The sequence below is a fragment of the Hippichthys cyanospilos genome, chromosome 8 (assembly GCF_059441005.1).
Source record: "Hippichthys cyanospilos isolate Australia breed blue-spotted pipefish chromosome 8, RoL_Hcya_1.0, whole genome shotgun sequence".
Lineage (NCBI taxonomy): Eukaryota > Metazoa > Chordata > Actinopteri > Syngnathiformes > Syngnathidae > Hippichthys > Hippichthys cyanospilos.
In genome coordinates, this window is record NC_142376.1 from 19,956,973 (window position 1) to 19,977,167 (window position 20,195).

Sequence of the window (20,195 nt, forward strand, 5' to 3'; positions counted from 1 at the left end):
GCGTCCCTAATCTTAGTAGCGTGCTTTGAGCACACAGGCAACGGGGAGATTGTGGAAGATGAAAGAAAGCTTTGGAATCCTCTTGCCTTTTGTAATCAATTGGAATTTAAAGTGTAAACCCTGCTTCTTAATCATGTTTGGTAAGCTCCCATTACTTGCTCTTAGTTGTACATCTGAGCAACAGTAAACCGTGATCATGGACCATGGATAGCCAAGACATGGAAAGAGAAGGCATATTAGTGTATTTACTGTTTAAGGTTTAATAATTTAAGATTGAAGTAAATATGTGTACTGCTGTAGTAGTTTGATGCACTGAGGGTGAGAGACGAGGTGTGAAGTAAGGAGGGATCACTGTATTTTCTAAGATTAATCAGTTGTTAAATTATCTTCCCAATAAAGAACAATTGCCTTAGTTGCCGTTGTGAGACTTGTCAGCTTTGCCCAAAATTTGTGAGACTGCTGTTGTAAGACACCATGCCCCAAGTAGTTGCCAGGTATTTTTGTCACAGCCTGCCTTGTCCAGCAAGATTATTCTTCCTCACCTACGTGTCAGACCGCATTCTGTTCAATCAGTTCTATCATCGCCAGGTCCAAAAAGTTATCTGCTCCGTATTTATTGATGCCAGTCCCCGCCAGATCATCTTTGCCATGTTCTGCTCACCTGGATTCTGACCCTGCCCACCTGTACTGCTTTCCAGTCCCCGACTACCTGATCTTAGGACTATACGCCCGCCTAGCTTCTGACCCTGCTTGCACTTGATCACCCGCCTACTTTTTCTGCCTGACTACGATTCCGCCTGCACCTGATAAGACTCTATGCTTCGGCTCGGTTCAGTCAGGCAGTCTCCTGACTCCCGAGCCTCTGTGTTCAAACCAGCTGCTGTTGACGCAGCTTTCCTGCAAAAAATAAATCAGCTTTCCTCAAGTTTTACCTGACTTTATTCTGACCCTGGTTACCTGTTCTGCTTGCCTGCCCCTGACTAACCAATCACCTGCTGGACTACCTGCCTGCCTGGCTTCTGACCCTGCTTGCACTTGATCAGCCGTACACCTGTTGCCCCTCCTACTTTTTCTGCCTGATTAGGATTAGGATTAGGATTCTGCCTGCACCTAATAAGAATCTTTGCTTTGGCTCGTTTCTGTCTGGCTTTTTCCTGACTCCCGAGCCTCTCTGTTCAAGCCAGCTGCTGTTTACCCAGCTATCCTGCAAATAATAAATCAGCTTTCCTCAAGTCTTACCTGACTCCGCGTGCACTTGGGTCCAATCTCCGATTTTGTCAGTTTTAACAAGTAAATGCCTCACTCAAATAGATGTCCTAAATCACATCACGTTGGATTCTATAATGATTCTGATTTTGTTGTTACATCGTTTTTGTTTTTTTTCGTGGATTAAAATAACAAAACAATAATAATAATTGAAAAAACAGAGCATCAATATGAACACAAATATTCGCTGAAATCACTGTTAGACAAATCTCTGTTCTCTCTCATCTTTTGAACCAATTTGAACTCTTCCACTAAACAACAACACCCTAAGCATGAGAATAGTCTCTCTCTCTCAGTCTTCCTGAATGTTCTAGAAGGCCAATTATCATTTCAGAAAACCAACGTGATGATTGCTTCACAATGTAATGTGTACCTTGGTTTGCACCATCTGGTCTGCCTGAGCTCTTCTTTTTTTCCTCCACAATAGTCATATTTATTTTGTTTGAAGTTTCAAAATATAGTATGCATAGTAAATTTACATAGTTACTCCACATGAAAAAAAAGCCTCTGGTCTAAATAGGTCATATTACAATATACATTTAATGTATAAATTATTCAAAGTTCATTTTTATCTGTACAATCTGTATAATCTGTATTGCAAAATCACTTTTCAACATGAGGATTTTTGAGGATGTTTTGGTCACTGACTCGCAGGCAGCTGTGTGTACACATTCCTGAAAGCAATATATATATATATATATATATATATATATATATATATATATATATATATATATATATATATAATATATATATGTTATTTTGCTCCTTGCTGTGCTTTCAAGTAGATCATTTGTCTTGCAAAATTTTCACACACATTTGTGAGTCAGACCGTGTTGTACTTAAGCAATCCAAGGCAGCGAGATCAATGTGACAAGTTGTATGGAAAATTTTTAAATCCTCACTACATCTAACAAATAAAATCAGTTTATTAGCGCATGCATCACGCAGAAGAGATACTCCAAAGTAGGATTTTCACCGTCCCACTGGCTGTCTCTCACAAGATGAAGTCCAAATGGGGAAGAATCTGACAAACCAACTGGCGTAATTTACTCAACTCTGAAGTATTTACCGGGGAAGCCATGCTCTTCAAAAATGTGAGCTTTCCATCTGTGAACTCAATTAAAACATTCAACTGAATGCGTGAAAAGACAATATCAATGAATTGATCAATGAAAAAAAAAAAAAAAAAATATATATATATATATATATATATATATATATATATATATATATATATATATATATATATATGTGTGTGTGTGTGTGTGTGTGTGTGTGTTGAATGTACAGACTTCATGGTTATTTACTATTATGTCACCAGGGCTCAATCAGTCAAATTTATGAGGATATGATAACCATAAATTATTCTATTTAAAAAGAAAACAAGGAGTTAACATTTTATAATTTTATCTTGGCAATAGTTGTGTACTTTGCAATGAGATGACGCGTGTGGGTGTGTATTTGAATCTTTACGAGTTGTACCAGTCCATAGCAACAGGCAGCATATCATCTTCAAATATCCTTCTCTCTATGACACACACACGCAAACACTCACACGCACACACATTGGCACTGTATGCTATGACCTTTCTGCTGAATGTGTGCATGCCAGTGTTTGCATGAGTATATCTGGATCAGCGCGTGTGTGTGCCTTGCGTGTGTGCACATCAGCGTGTGGCCCATCTGACCTTTCTCGGTCTACGTTCATTAATAGCTGCATAATAAGCAATACAGAGCTGCCCGCTGCTGTTGTGTACATGCTGTAGATCTTGTGAGTGGATCTTGCCCTGCGTCTGTCTCACACTCTCTCTCTCTCAAAACAGATATCATCATAATTGTGTTGTGCTGGTAATGATTAGTTTAGTCGAATGTTAGAATATCACGATTCATGTATCACTCCGCAGGAACCAGTCATATCTTTAATATATATCTCGATGCGCTTGTCATGTTTGGTTAATATCAGGGTTGGGCTAATAGCTGCTTGCATATTTCATATTGAGGCCGAGTAGACAGAGCTTTTTGGAAATCAATTTTCTTTCCCTGCATCATCGCGCTGGGAAACTGGCTGCCTGCCAGGTGGGCAGGAAGAGTGAAGGGGGATATTGTGGGTGCATTAGGGAATGAGGTATCGGAATATCAAAATAGATTATCAAATTTGCTCCAGCCACGTGAGTGACATGCTCCTTTGAAATGTCACGGACTACCCTGACACGCCCCGGAGGCATGACATGTTGACATTTTGGTCACAACTCAGAGCGTTAGGGATTCGAGCCAAGAAGACAGCAGGAAATGCCGGTCAGGTGCAAGATGAAATATATCAGGATGAGAAAGATGGGCTTTTACCTGAGCACAAATGTTTATTTTACTGTAGAACTGTCAATTTGGTCAAAACAGAAAAAACGTGTGGTTGTTATCAAGCTTTGTGAAAACATATTGTGGAAACTTAACTTTTGAATTGTGATCTTTATCAATTGAAAAAAAAAAAAACACAGTGAGCAACTGATCCCCACTCCACACATCCAATAAAATTTTAAGCAGACAGGAAAAGTAAAACATCTTTATCCACAAAAATCCAATGTAACTACACTTCGACTAGACTTGGAAATAGTTGGAAAAGAAACTTGCAGAACTAGACTAAGAGAGAAACAACAGAAGAAAGTTTGACCTGACGACCTGAGAGCTTGACTTGACGTTTAACAGGGATGTCAAACTCATTTTTATCATGGAACACTTTGTGGTTAGAGTTTATATCAGAGGGCCTTTATGATGGTAAAGTAAGATCAATTTTAAGTATGATCTTTGAACATTTACCTGGACTTGAAATCAGAGGGCTGTAAAAACAGCAAAAAATGCTCATTGTTTACAAAAACTTTTTAAAAGTTGAAGAAAACTTGCAGGTTTGGTATTTTACAAACTTGAAGACACAATTAGCATTTTGCGGGCCACATAAAATGATCTGGCTGCCTGGCCTTTAGTTTGACACCTGTGCTGTAAAAACGTCACTGAGAACCTAGAATTTAGATACCATCAGGCATCAACTATATAGTGCCATGAAAAAGTATTTGCTCCCTTCCTTTTCTGTGTTCATTGTATATTTATCACTAATAAAAAATTCTTTCTATCAGAACAATTTGAATATGACACTGAGACATAAAAAACCTTTCCTGAACAATATTTTTTTTTCACCAAAAACTGTGGAAATGTAGATCTGAAGGAGAAAAATCCTGTCATCAGTTTGCACCCTCAAACACAAGCACTCTTAGAATGCCATGAATAATACCAGCAAGTCCTTCCTCAGAGTAGTTAAAAAAAAATACAAAAATTAGGAAAGTCGGGATTTAAAGTCATTTAAGAGGCTGCGGTATGACTGTATGACCCTCCGATATGGAAGAGTTCTGGAAAAATGAGTGGTCGGAAATTCCTCCACAGCTGTGCGAAATACTCATCATCTACTATCGCAAATATTTAATTTCAGTCATTGCTGCCAACAATGGCACAACTGATTGTGAGTTTCAGGTGGAATTGTATGTATTGCTGTGTCATCTCAGTGACATTAATTTTGTTACGATGAGAAGAAGCCTTTGCTGCTGATGAATATGCACAAAACACAGAAATCGGGAAAGTGGACAAATACTTTTCCACATATTATTATGAATTAATGAAGCAAATTAAATTGGTATAGAAACATGGCAACTGATACACTAAAGAGCAAGCTAGTCACTCCGGTAAATACAACACAGGAAATATGGCAAAGAGTTTCAATCCATAAAAATTTAAAATTGTGGTAAATACATAACCATTATGACTGAAGTCAAAAAGGGGTGACCATAGCAGCTGATATCACACCAACAATTGGCTTCATTAATAGTTCAAGTCCCGTGACCCAACCTTGGATAAGCCGTAAATAATAGTTTGATAGATAGAACTGTTCTGTTCAAGCCGTAAATATTCCACAAATTATGATAACGGTACATCTGAATATTATTACAAAATCATTTCACAACAAAATACTTAAAATTACATTTATTGTTGAGATGAAGAGGAACTCTGGCTATCCTAATATCATTTCAAGCAACAAAACGCTTTTAAAAGCACATAAACAGATTTGCATTGACTTAGTTTATAGGGCAAACTATCGCGTGTCTCGAAGAGCAGACATCACACACATACTTGGCCTATTTATAGATGGTAGGTGCTGCAAGGTCATGCCCTATTTAATCCACTACACAGTGTGAGTGTGATGCACCCATCTCACCGTACCCTTCAAGCTCATACATATCAAAAGAACACTGTCGTCTGAGTGTTTCAGATCAAAATTTGCATGAGCGCAGCTGAGTAAGATATTTAGCGGTATATGGTGTTTTTGCAAAAAATAAAATAAATAAAAAATGTGTGTGGATGTGGAATGCAAACATCTTGTAATTTCATAGTCAAAAATGCCAATTATTACAATAGCTCATATAGCTCTTAGAACACTGCTTCTCAAATAGTGGGGCAGGCGGGGCTGCAAGAGGGGGAAGGGGGTGACCCTAGGGAGGTGTTGTTTCTATCATGTGTAATGTAGTTGCAATAAAATTAAGATTTGCATTTTTTTTTTTTTTTATTTCAAGGTTGGTTGTTGTCATGGGAGAAAGTTAAGGAGGGTGCACAAATACGCGCAGTGAAGCACAAGACACATCGTGATTTCTGTCGCGCATGTGTACCTGCGTGCCACTTATTTGCAAGCCTGCTTATGAGCAGTTTTGATCAGTAATGTTGCATAGGTGGAACCATGTAAATTTTGCAGTATTACCTTGCTTAAACACCCTATACTACTGCGGCATAAACTGTTTTACTGTATTGCGTGGATTTGAGTTGTCGTGCATTTAATTCAAGTTTACTATTGTTGCACAGCTATATGAGGATGATAATGTCCATATGGGTAAGGTGACTTGTTTTCACATATCTCATTGAGTTTCAAACCTGCAAATCCTTGAGGGTGCGGCAATTTATATTTACAGTACACCCAATACGCTTTTGTAATTTGAACCATGTGCATTGAAAGACGATCTTTCAATATGTCGGTTATATGGGTACAGATCATTTACTCAAATAGCGCTACTTTAAAGCTGAAATGCCACACTTGAAGTGGGAAGCCATCATATAAATTATAGTGTGTTCGCTTTGCAGTGCTTTAGCCCTTTGTGTCACCTGACAAAGCGCCTGCTTCTGATCCCTAATTGGGTGATGAGATAATTGAGGGTTGAGGGATAGTGAGAGAGATGCATTACAAACTTTAAGTTGCCCGACATGAGTTTTTTTCAGCTTTTATTCATTTTTAACCAACAGTGTTTTAGCTATTGTGTACCTGATGCCTTGAAAGAAACCTTTTTCAAAATTTTGAATGTCTGCTCACAAAGTTGTGGGGATTTTATTCATGAAAATATTGCTTGATGATATTGGTTTAGCATGAATGCTGGTTCAAATACCACGACTGCTTGATAAATGGCCTACGACGCCCAAAGAGTTTGCCTGCAAAGTTTCAACAAACACCATAAAGGAGAGTAATCAGTTGCTGATAGAATCTGGAGACCCCAGCAGTTTTGTTGCCACCCACTATATCCTCTCCCATATGTTACAGGAACATAACAGCTCCATGTCATCTACCCCCCATTAAGCTAACTTGCCTAAGAGTCTGTTGCTAAACACAGGGGGGGGCAGGGATGGGCTTGGTTTAACTTTTTTTTTCTTTACGATAATAGTCCTGATTCGCCCTCTAATGAGTCCATATTGAGGCCCTAAGCAGACAATCTGCCATTACAAAGGACCCCCCCCTGAGAGCCAAACCCCAACACCTCAACAGCAGGAAGGTTTTGTCAGGGATTGTGAAGCGACATTTTATAAATGGAGGTTATGAAAAGACTTTTTTTTTTTTTTTTCGGAGCTACTTCAACCAAATGGGATGTTCCCTTTGATCTCTTACAAATGGGAAAGAGATGTTCCTTTGCACTCCTCGGGACCAATGACTCAACGAACAAGGGTTTTACAAAACCTTGAAACCGCTGAACAAACTTTTAAATAGACCTCTTTGAAAGTACCCCTGAATTGACATTTTAAAATATTTATTTTCCTTTTTTTTTTTAGAAATCCCATCTCCATCTGTGTTAAAGTGTTGCTAATTTATACCTGAATTAATTCTGGATTATGTTGAATATAAAATGAGCACGCTACATAGTTCCAAAGGTTAGTAGTAGAAGTGTCATACATTGAGAAGCTAACAATCTAGGTATGGTTGATTATAAGAGAATAACTATTTCTCAAAAAATACACTTAAAGTCCAATTGAGAATTTTGATCTCTTGACTTACTTTGCCCATGTTTCCAAGGTTAAGACAAATGTAAGTCTTAATGCTATTATGCTAGCTTTTTGTTTGCAGGTGTTGATAGCTCTGATCTCTATTGAGAACTACACACACCTCTCACCGCACTATTTCATTTGACTGCACAAACAAGTTGCCACGCAGCTATAGATGAGTCCAATCCTAATCAACTCTTCTTATAACAGACTCAGTTCAGCTAAGTGAAAGAATTCTGCCTTTCTAGGATAAGCTGTTGAGGAAAAAAATATATTCTTAAAAAAAAGGTCTTTTTTTCAAATTGTTTTCGAGTGTTATGAGTACATACTAGATATGCTATTTTTTTTTCTTCAGAAATAAATGTTACAGCGTAACTGTTAATGTGATAATGAAGTCTGCAGCAGCCTTGGAAGTGTTTGAAATGAACTCTTCAGTGGCTCGTGCTCTTCCATCATGCAAGACTTTAATCATATTATTTCTTTGCAGTATTCCCTGGACAATGTATCGTTATAACAGTTTCAATACAACCTTTGTTCAAACGGAACTGTTTATTGTTTCTTTGAATCTATTGTTTTGTTATATTGTAATGTCTTAGCGCAAGCAGGCGTGTAGTAGTAAAACTGTAGATAATTTAAAAAGACAAACACCATAATGAAGACATTTATTTTACTACATTGGTGATGGGTCACAAGAGTTCCGTTTTGCTTCACATAAAGAATCCGAGAGTATTACATCACTGGACCAGCTGGTTGTTGTCAATATCCCTTTCGCCCGCACTGACTACAAGGAGCCGATTCTCCGTAATCTGTTGCTCAAAGATGGATTCAGGTTCAAGGAAACAAGGCGCTCTTTAAAATTCCTTCTTCCGCAGCTCTGCAAGACTGGAATGTTTTCACTATCCAGATTGTGAAGATGAACCAACTATTTAAATGCAAATAGGCAGACAGGCATCCGCATTGCAAATATCATGAATACTGTAATTTGCGAAACTATCAGTCTTGGGAAGGGTGCTTCGATTCATGATGCACTGTAATCCACTGCTGTAGTAGTAAGATGCATGATACAGTAGCTCTTCTTTCTGGAGAGTAGATAAGTCTCGCCTGCACTGCCCCTCATGAATAATCACTTCACTCGAGGCCATGCGAGCACCAAGGGAAGGACAGCAAGAGGGAGGAGGTGAGCACGGGCAGTCTTCAAGTGCAGTTTGGAAAAACAGTGAACGGGAGCAGTAAAAATTTCCACACAAGTGTTGTTATCTGCTACTTCCCGAGAAATGTTAATTGGAGTGCCAATTTTAGCAACACAACTCAGAACAGAAGTCAGGGGCTGCATTCTACAAAACTTCACATTAGAAAATTGGGAGTAAGAACAGTTTGCAACATTTTTAAGGTTTAGGGCCTAATTGTTGTCTCCAGCCTACCTGTATGGTGTATGCATGTTCTTTTTGCTTTCGCCCATATTTTTGAAACAAACATGCTAGGTTAAATGAAGACTATAAAGTGAGCAGATGAAAATGTGAGCCTGATAGGCCGTTTGCTTATATGTACCCTGGGATCACAGACTTTAGAAATAGTGGACTAAATACTGTATTGGCCCCTCATGGCTGAATCCAGAGAGCAGCCATTTTAGGTTGCCACGGTCACTGGCGACTTCTCTTATTTAGTTCCGCAATTATAAGACACACTTTTTTTGCCTAAAAATGAAGGCCAAAAGTATGGTCCTATAAACGATAACTTAAAGGTTTTTTTGTTTTTCATTAGGCACAATTTGAGGAAAATTGATGCGACAGGCACATAAGCCGAGTTTTGACGCATAGATGTGCTTTTTTGTATCAGCGTTGTTTTCACTTATAAGTACCGTAACAGTACAAGCTTGAGAGTTGATGTCAGGTAGCAGTTAGCAGTCATTGTCTGTTGCAGCTAACAGCAGTTCATGTTAGCTGAGGTTGTTACAGCATTATTTTCAATAAAGGAAGTGAGCAGACTGAACCAACGTGCAATGTCAGCCTTGTTCAGACACAGGAATATTACTAAAACGGAGAGGATCATGTAAAGGTTATTATGTCGCCAACCGATTCAAATAAGAGTGCACTGGTTCGAGGACACAGAAAGGTATTCCATTTGACTTGTTTATTAATTGTCTTATTTTAGAATATACATACAATCATAAACTCAATGGAACCGGATGGTAGGCAAATTTGGGTATTTATGGCAAAATGAACTCGAGTGGTGTTGAAAAACAAAGAAAAAACAACTACTAGGAGCGCTTTCAACATTAAGAATTTCACTGTGTGATTTCATGCTATGTGACAATAAATCTCTTTGAATATTTGAATCTTACGCTGTCATTGTGTTCACTGACCACTCACAATGTGGGAAATATGAAACACAGTTACAAACACAAGAAAATATGAAGAATTAGGACGATGAGATTGTGTTTTACTATAATTTTTTACATTGTTACTCTTGGTACATCTTATGCACAGTAACATAGCAAATACCAGAATTTGACCAGAAAGCTAAGGGTGCATCCTATACACAGGTGCATCCTATATTGTAGGAATTACAGTATTTTTCTTCTCACTGAAAACACTGTATCCGTGTGGACTGTATCTTGTGTGGACAAATGAGAGCCACTTCCGGGAATTCAATGTTTGCAGTGACTAAGTAGAGGCTACTAAAAAAATTGTGATAAAGAGGTGATGGTTTACATTTCGTTATTTCGTTATTCCCCCCCCACCACTGGGCTTTGCTTTTATTTCATCACCAATAGTTTAGAGAATATGATGCAAAGGAATCTTTGAGAAGCAATTGTATACCTTATACTGGGCATTGAGGACTTTTTCCACACTTACTGGTAAAACCGTATACTTACACGATTTGGAATTTTTGCTGTAGAGACAGAACATAATGCAAAAATGTGGAGAAATCATTAAATTCAAGTTCGATGCACACAGGGAACTGCAATTTAAGATGGATGCTAGTGGTTCCAATTCTTGCTTGGCAAGTAAGTGGCTTTGATACTCCAATTTGTCATATTGGTCACATTTAATTTGAGCTTTGTTTGCGGGCCCAGTTGAATAACGCTGTTAACATACCTTAGCGACAGATTCTTGCCCATTTGTGTATGAGCCGGGATAAACATACACTTGGACGCATTCATCGCGTCAGGAACACTTTGCAGAATTATGATTACCAATTTGTCTAACAGAGTATACAAGGCAAATGTTAAAAACAGAGATTTCTGGATCATTCCCAGGTCGCAGCGAAATGATGCGGCTTCGTCTCCCGCTCTCATATATTGGATTGGCTGGTCCACAGAAAGGGGGTGGTCTCATGTGCACGTCAGCATGTTGAGTTGTTTCCGATCAAGCACTGCCCCTTTTCACGTGGAGGGTCCGAAACCAGCCGCCTCAGCAACTGTGCAAACACTTGGATGTACTCAAACACACATTAGAAAGGTTCATGTCACAAATGTGACGGAATGAACATGGGAACCCCGGAACACGCTGAAGGCAACTTTAAAGATATAAAATACTATACAAACTTTAAAGATATAAAAAGTTTTATTAACAAAAAGTCACTAGGGACACAGAATGTGACAGTTTATCTGTTGATACACTATTACGCACTCCACTTACTACATCTGTGAATAACGGCTACGTTATAAGGTAAAACATTCTAACGTATTGTTGTCTGTGCCAGGGTGTCCTAGACCTGTGGGTGCCAGTCGACTAATATGTGTACAGTATTCAAGGTTGAGAATGAAACAATGCACCTTAAAGGTGTTCTCCTACACTTCTAGGTGTTATGGCACCTGTCTCTTTTGATGACACAGCAGGCAGGCCCCTGACAGACTAGATCTCAATATGTCTGATACTTTGTGTCTTTGTGATGCTGATAGTCACCCCTAAATCTTTGTGATACAACTAGTATCACAAAGACATAGGACTACAATAGAGGTTACCTCTCCTGACTGTCTCTAGACAAAGGTACCATGTTTACCATGATAAATTTCTTCAACCCATAAGAAGCCACATTGCTTTAAGAAAATGCAACAGAAATGCAAGTCACAACACGACAAGACAAATATATGCTAAATACGTTCATGGAATTTCATATCCCACACATCTCTTGTCGGCTCAATTGTGTCATGATAACAGCTGTCAATTTTTACTCAAAAGCTTTTGGGATTTTAAGTTGAAATGACCCGCCTTAAAAAAATAAACAAAATATTGAAAAAACAGGCAGCTGGGTGGTGCAGTGAGTAGCATGTCGACCTCACATTTCAAGGGATCCGAGTTCAAACCCACCTGGCTCCGGTCTTCCTACCTGGGGTTTGCATGCTCTCCCCAAGCGTGCGTGGGTTCTCTCCGGGCTCTCTGGCTTCCTCACACACTCCAAAAACATGCACGGCAGGTGAATTGGACATACTACATTGTCCTTAGGTGTGATTGGGTGTGTGAATGGTTGTTCATCTCTGTGTGCCCTGCAATTGGCTGGCAACCAGTTAAGCGTGTCCCCTGCCTACTGCCCAAAGTCAGCTGGGATGGGCACCAGCAAGCCTGCAAACTTTGTGAGGATAAGCGGTTCTAGAAAATAGACGGATGGATAGATCAAAAATACAGCCAAAAGTGTTTCTAGAAATGAGGTCGGGTAACAAGAATCCTAATATTTGGTCTGTGTCAGCTATTTCGGCTCCTGCATTGTATTGGTATTTTGCAGAGTTCTGTTTATACCGGGCCGTATTTGCATTAGTTTGCCGTATTTAGCACAAAGCGACTTGCTGCAGTGCTAATGCGATGAATTAGGTTGTTGATTCCTTTGAAGACTTCTCTTTTTTTATGACTAGGCTCAGCCTTTGATTGCTTTTGTGCAAAAAGGATGACTTGTTCATCTCGGTGCCCAAGTATTTTGCAAGATACTGAGCTGTTTGTGCTGCCAACCTTCAAAGTGGTACTGCAGAGGTCTTTTGCAATGTATGAGGTATCTTATCAAGCTTGTTGGTCTCATGAGTCAGTTATTACACAGATCACTGGCTTACAAGCTGGGGTCAATATTTAATATACTGGCTGCATAATTTGACATTTCAACAAAGAAATAACAGCTCTTTAGATCATATGACAGAAAGACTTGCAGAAATTGTGAAAGCAAGAGGACAGATAGTTGCTTTTTTTCATAGTTCATTGATGTTTTTTTCTTGACGAACTTGGCAGAAAGTACAGGTACTGCAATCACCTGCTGTGTTTTTTCTGCAGAGCCGTCCTGCCATGAAATTCTGAAAATAAATCAAACCCCAGGGCAACGGCTCCAAAAAGACAATAGTTTAAAATTAAATCTGACGTATAGGTTAATGGTTGGGTATTGCTAGGTTTTAGGGTTAGGGTAGGGTTTCATTAACGGTTATGGTCAGAGGGTTAGGTTTAAGGGTTAAGGTTTTACGGCAGGATACAAATTAATGAAAAATGCTGTCACCATATTTCTCTGTGTTCAATTGGACATGAAGCCTTTTTTTTTCATCAATTTGGGGGTATTTTACAAAAACGCTAGTGTAAGTCTGCCCCTGACTTTAGTGGTTGCACATATCATGGCTGTCCAATTAAAACACACGGTGTGTGTTGTCAAAATGATAACATTACAGTACTTTTAGATGCATTTCTTCATCATTTATCAAATAAGATACCGGCGCGGTTATAGGGCGAAGTGGATGGGGGTGGAAATGGGCCAAGTGCGAGGCAATGTATACACTAATGTCAGAGCGTGGATCGGTTGTTCCTCGCTGTGTTTCTCCCCCCCACCTGCTGACATCCACACGCAACATGCCACTGTTCTCACATTTTTGTCTTGAACGGATAAGTATCTTTCTTTAATTTTCTTTATAAAATTATTTTAATCCTTGTAGATCACATGACATTACTTATTTCACATTTGAATTCATGTTATTCAAACACAGATATGTGGAAAAAATTGATCTGGTTGATTTATGTGGGTATGTCGATCCACCTGATATGGGGGTTGAAAATGAGGGGAGAAAAACCTCGACTTTTACATGGAAATATACGGTAGTTTGATGCACACTTGTGAAAAAACATGCTCACATTAATTACCTCTAATTATTTAGTAATAATCCTCTATGTCAAGACATTCATGCTAACGATTTCGGACAATAATTTTCAGCAATTATTAAACGATGTTTATGCAATGACTTTCCTACAAATCTCTTTAACTATTTACTTTTCTAAATGATTGCTTCTACAACATTTATAGGGAAAATTTGCCCCATCCCCGGTGATCTATTTCAAAAGAGGCCTGTGGGCCATTATGCTCTCCTCGTAGGCTACCTGGTAACTGCAGGCATCCTTGGTAACCCCTAATGTAGGGTTTCACGGTAACGTTTAGTGGGTGGGATGGTTTGGTGAAGGTCATATTAGGGACAGATTTTGTACTGTAAGAGTTTAGGGTAAATGGTATAGTTGTTGTTGTATGGTTCTGAGATTGAGATTTTTGTTAAAATGTTAAAATCGAGATTTGTAGGTTTAGGAATACGATTGCTATTGCCATTAAAGGGTTAGGGTTAGACTAATAAAAACGTAATAGAGGAACCTCTCCCTACCCTATGTTTCATTCATTCGTTCCCAACCTCCAACAGTTTCACTTTCATTGTTCTACAAAAATACCTTGATCAACATTATAAGCGAATGCCAACCATGCATTATTCATACTAATACTGCCTCCTATTGCATTAAAAATGTAGATGCACAAGAGGTGCTCATTTTAAACAGGGCTATCAGGGTACAAGGAAGGTTAATAATCATAATGGATATTCCAAGCTCAGGTTGTGTAAAAATACCTGAGCGGTTACTAGAAAGATATAAAAGCCACCTCCAAATGCAGTGACAGCTTTTTAATGAATAATGGGCTAGAAGCACTGAGATTTCAGTGAGGAGGCTCAGAGTTCACATTCATGTTAAATACTTGATGTGGTCTGAAAAAGAGAATCCGCTTAAGGTTGACTGTCTTCAGGCGCCTCGATCTGGCTAGCATGCTAATCCTCAATTTTTTTTCTTTTTTTAATCTTCAACTCTGTGTCTAATTAGAGTTTAGAGCTATTTTTTTAATCATTGTTTATCATGTCAATCTCTTGTCCTTAATTTAACTCATGTACATTCAATTCAAAGTTTTAACGTAAACAGGGTGGACTATCGAAAAAGGTACTTGTAAATTAAAATTTATGGGTAAATAAATAAAATGAGATTTTCGACAAAATAATATGATCTTCTGGCAAATGGCTGCCATTAAATTGTGAACCTGAATATCACTAGTATGCGACCACAATATAAACATGTCACTCCTCAAGCCCCACTGTGGTGAATTCATCCACTATCTGTCTTTCCATCTTCATGCTTTGTTGGTCATGCATTTCCACACATCCCACCATCAGATCGCCTCTAATAATTAGGCTGTATTCACGTTTCCCTTGTGATTTTCACAAGAAATCAAGATATTTAGAAGATAAGGCTAATCCTGCTGCCAGTTATTGAGAAGCTATATGGATGGGGTAAGACTTTAGTAGCGGAAGCATTTATACATACAGTACATATGATGTTGCAAACCCATGTGATTTATTATGATTTGTTTTTACCTGTTAAAAAAAATTACAGTTAGTCTACATATTTTGCTCTATATGATGCTGTCGATGATGATTATATTTATATTATATTTCTTTTGAACATACTGTACATGCAGTTGGGGTCGTGGGTGGAAGTTTACGAAACTGGCTTGGTAGGGTGTAGGGGCCCCTGGAACTACTCGGCGCCTCAGGCCAGTTTCACTTAACAATATCAATATTCAGCGGGAATAACTAACATGTGTACACCTACCAAGAAAGTCTCTCCAAGCCATCATTTAAAGTGCATGTGAATGCTAAAGGCACCATTTTGGTTCTTCCCAGAGGCCCTTCAATGCTAACCTTTTTCTCCTCTGATTGATAGCAACCGAGTTAGTGAGTTATTGTTACAGGCCGCCAACAGTCAACATGAGAATTTTTCAAAAATAATAGATCTTATATTTTGTCTTCAGCTCAAGATGGAAACCACCTGCGTGACTATATACTTTGACACTTGAAGGTATGGTTGAGCGGGTTGAGCAAGATAACGGAAGTGTCTATTCAGCATGTGTGCAGTTAATTGAAAGGCCTAAGGTGCACTTAACACACGGGGCGAGTACAGAGGCGTAATTAAAAGCCTGCACATACTGTATGTGTTTAGGTGCCGTGCATTGATTGGAAGCAATTACACACTCGACGTGAGATAAAGACTTCTACTTCCTGTCACTTGTCAACTCAAGTCGGTTTTATGGAATGTCACAGTGACACCGATTCGCAATCTTTTCAGCATAATGGCAGTGCTATTTCACACTTAGTAGAGCTGACCAATGAAGACGCATCCAGGTGTCATAGGCTGTGTACTATTTTTTGCCCAAGCAAACAACTATCATCTTGGTCTTCCTTGGGGCAAAGATCTAATCCACTTTAGCAGTTGCTTTTCCTGAATCATTCCCTTAAGACCCGTTACGCTCCCTAACCTTGTCAGAGCTCCGCACTGCAGGGCACACATAATGAAGAATCCGACATGGGAGCACCAAGTACATCATTAAAACATTTTTCGACCGTGGTAGTCACTAGGAAAGCGATAAGACAATTTGGGGTTGTTAAGAATCCACAATGACAGCCTCCATTGGGTTGCTCGGGTCTCATTGAAATATCTCGCTTGATGAATTCAAATTCGGCATATAGTGAAAAGCACAGGTGTCAAACTCAAGGCCCGGGGGCCAAATCCGGCCCACCACGTCATTTTATGTGGCCCGCGAAAGCAAATCATGTACGTTTCCATGACCCTTTAACTTTAGCTTGTCGTGTATAATGAAAAATAAAGTTGAGATTTTTTGGTTTGTTCTGTTACAGTAATATAAATAATAAATGAACAAACTAGAATGCTTTACTTCTGATTGCAAAACATCTAAGCCACCAATTTGTTGTGTACGGTAATAATACTATGAGATCTTTTAAAATCGACTTGGTTTCCTCAACATATCGTTCTCGCTACAAAATGGCCTGCGACAAAAATGAGTTTGACACCCCTGGTGTAAAGAATGTTCAAATTTTTGGTTTTTGTCCACAATCCGTATTTTCCGCACTATAAGGCGCACCCAAAAGCCTTAATTTTATTTAAAAAAAAAAAAAGCTAATGATGCGCCTTATATAAGGATCAATATTGAGATTGGGATCCGTAGATGGGGAATGAACTGATGAAGTAAGCTTTATCTGTTTCTTTTGTGTGTTTACAGTTGAACAAGGTTGGTCATACTGACATTGAGTTATTATGCTATTGAGAGTTTAGAATTATTATTTAAGTCATTATTGTTATTACTTTGAGTATTACTATATTGTGATTGAAAAAGTTTTAAAATATGTCATAAATTGAGGGTGCGCCTTATAATCTGGTGCGCTTTATGGTGCAGAAAATACAGTACTTTATGTAGCATAAATCAAATAGTTTTTAGTTAACTGAAAAGCCTTTTTTTTTTTTTTACAAATGTGTTTTCTTTCCTTTGTTATTGAGGGCATTGCCTTGAGACTAAAATAGAATACGATCTAATTCGTGTGGAAAACCAAAACAGCAGCACCACCTGAAACATATGCCCAGATTAGCATCACAAAAGTGGGAGTGACCAGTTGCCATGCTTGTGCCAAACTGTACCAGAAATTTGGCTTTGGTCCCTGTTGTGTTATAAACGGTCACTCTTTTATTTCAATTTACCTTATATACAGCTCAGCAGTTAGCATAGAGTGGCATTGTCTTTGACGTGACGTCAGGATGACTTCTTTAAGGGTTTTTTGCAGTCTTCTGTCGTGTCATTACGTGTGTGCCACAAACTGTCCAAAATTAGACACTACCGTGCACCATTTGATTCTGTTCAATTCTTTGCGCTTCACTGTACTCCTTGCAACGTAGTTGTAAAACCACAGATTGATTGGGGCATTATCCTTTCTCTGGAGATTTATGCTTTGTTTTATTTATTTGTTTTTTCTTAGTTCATCGTAGAATGTGTTCTATAAGTATTTTATGAAGAAAAAAAAAATCATAGAACATTTTAGTTCATTTCATGCAACTGAAGGAATTGGCTATATTCTAACACATAGGTGACCAAAAAGACAGTTATTTTACTTTATCTAAACGTTTAAAGTGTACTTTTCAACAATATATTTAAAGTTGACCTTCGTTATTCACAAAGAATCCGGACTCGGTCAACACGCATAGCATAAATGTGCATTCAGTTGCCACTAACTGTTTTTAAAACGTGTAGCATGATATTACCTCTCCGGCCCGCTTGTGAATGGATTTTCCGCCACGCAGCCCCTGAGCTCAAATGAATTTACTTTCCAGATCAAAAGGCGTCTTTATACTCAGGCAGGGGTTGAGGACGCTGATGTCGCTACGGCAATGTTGTACACACTTTGGTTTTATGGTCCTGCACGCTCAACATTCACGGTTTTTAAAATGTGTTGCTGTTTCACTCCATGTCGGTAGTGTCACATGTACTTCCCTCCAGCAAGCTGGAATTGAACCCGGGACCTCAGAACTGTGAGGCAGACTTGCAAATCAGTCTTCCACTGTACCGCTTCACTTGTACTAGCAAGCCAGACAGGCTTAAGCTGCAATCAAAAAGTTGCACATATTTGTGCATCTGCTCACCCAGCTCATCTTCAAGGTGATATCTTTTTTTTCTTTAAATGGAGACAATGAGAAACCTAGACGCTGAAAACTGGGAACCTCAACGCAGCATAAAACCAAATAAACCACTCACAAGAGATTATGCTATACTTTTTCTGATGTATGCACTTCACACACTCATGTTGGGCTAAAAAATGCGTCGTGAGGCAATGTAGCCATTGTCACCTACGCAATAATGAATATACAGTGTGTCGAGTTTGCAGCCAGAAATTTTTCACAACGGGACTTCGGGACAAATCTACGGGACAAATCTATGTCTCACACGTAAACATAAAAACGTGTTCTGCAATCTACAATCTGACTGAAGTTAAAAACAACACTTTTAAAAAAAGAAAAAAAGAAAGACGTTGCTAAATCTACAATAAGCATTCATTTGCATACTTACATCAATTTCTTGCATAATGTCTTTCACTTTGCTTCATCTATTTTGCATCCTTATTACTTTTATCCTGTCTTCAAGTGTTAAGCTTGGTTTAAGCTTGATGCGGCTCCACACGTCAAATTGACATTATTTTGGCAACCACACGGCCCAGATTTTCCGCATTGTGTACCTTCCAGAATTTCTGTACGAGCAGAAAATATGGTGGATGAACTGTTGCTCGTCTGTTAAAAATGCTTGGAGGAATTTGGATTGTTTGAATCTTCTAGGGTTCTCTACCTCTGTTTTACAGGCGTGTTTTTTGTATGCTGTAGACTCCATTTACTGCAAACTATAGGATGGGAGAATATCATCTCACTGCGGGGGAAAGCCGCACAAGTAGAAAGTGCTGCAAAATGCATGCCGGTGCATCAAGCATTAACCAAGCTAGACTTTAGCTACTGGCTTGATTTCACTGTATTGATTTTCAGTGCAAGGCAAAAGCAACACATTTCGTATTATGCAACAAGGGGATTGGGAGAAAGAAGAAAGGGCTTCAATGCATGGATTTTTTTTTTTCACACTGGGGGGTATTTGTTGCACATGGAGGTTTTATTGTGGAAGAGTTTTATTGTATTGCTATAAATATTGTAAATGCTATAAATTTTGATAGCATGCAAATAAATGTTTTCCATTACATCAACCTTTTTTTTGTATATACAGCATATATATAATCGTAGGGCCAGTAATTGCTAATTGTATAACATGGCTAGCGCAGCTCAAATGGAGGCTGCCATGCTTCTTTTAGCCACAGAAAGCCGAAAGAGGAAATTTTCCTAATAAAAATCGCGTTTTGTATGTTTGTTTGCTTCTTCTGTGCAGTGAAGTGAGTTTGCATATGACGTGCTGTTGCTGTAGTTAACTCTTTTGTGAATGACTTTCTGTACATGCTAATGTACTGTCCTGCATTCTACTTGACTGATAAGAGTGCATTTGTGTTTGTTAAGAATAAGTGTGGAAAGTGTTGGATTTTCTGGCGTCTGCACAGCGCAATGCTCGTGTCAGTTGTCATTCGTCAGTGTCCTGTCTACCTCTGCCTGTGGCTTCCTGCTTTTATCTTCGACAAAGCCTGGGCTACCTAACCTGTGTTGTCATAAATTTGAACAAATTTTGTAGATTTTGCTCTATCTCACAATTAATCACTTGTATTTGTATTCGTTTCTTTGAACGATTAGCTCCTTCTCACATGTGGCTGTCATTTTTACAAATTATTGACCAGTCTAAAGAAAATCACTTAGCTTCACTACGCAATGCTATTGTTGGAACAAACTGGCCATTTTTGCAGTGAATATTTGTGGAAGATAGGGATTCCACTCGACGACAGTCTGTTGAATTCCAAATTTACTCAATTATAATTTATTGATGACAAACATCCACATGTA

General features: G+C 38.7%; 1 protein-coding gene across 4 annotated transcripts in view; it reads left to right on the forward strand.

The window, feature by feature from the left end:
• LOC148420488 (zinc finger matrin-type protein 4) overlaps nucleotides 1–20,195 on the forward strand; it is a 96,186-nt gene that overhangs the window by 8,603 nt on the left and 67,388 nt on the right. Inside the window, exons 1-2 of one of the 4 annotated variants that reach the window (XM_088421949.1) lie at nucleotides 10,402–10,459; nucleotides 10,560–10,609. The exons of 1 other annotated variant lie outside the window; for it this stretch is intronic. In XM_088421949.1, coding sequence (XP_088278075.1) covers nucleotides 10,580–10,609 — 30 coding nt within the window. In that variant the 5' untranslated portion in view covers nucleotides 10,402–10,459; nucleotides 10,560–10,579. Of the gene's footprint in view, nucleotides 1–10,401; nucleotides 10,610–11,925; nucleotides 12,022–20,195 lie in introns of those variants that run through there. 2 more of the 4 variants (XM_088421947.1, XM_088421950.1) reach the window with 2 other exon arrangements.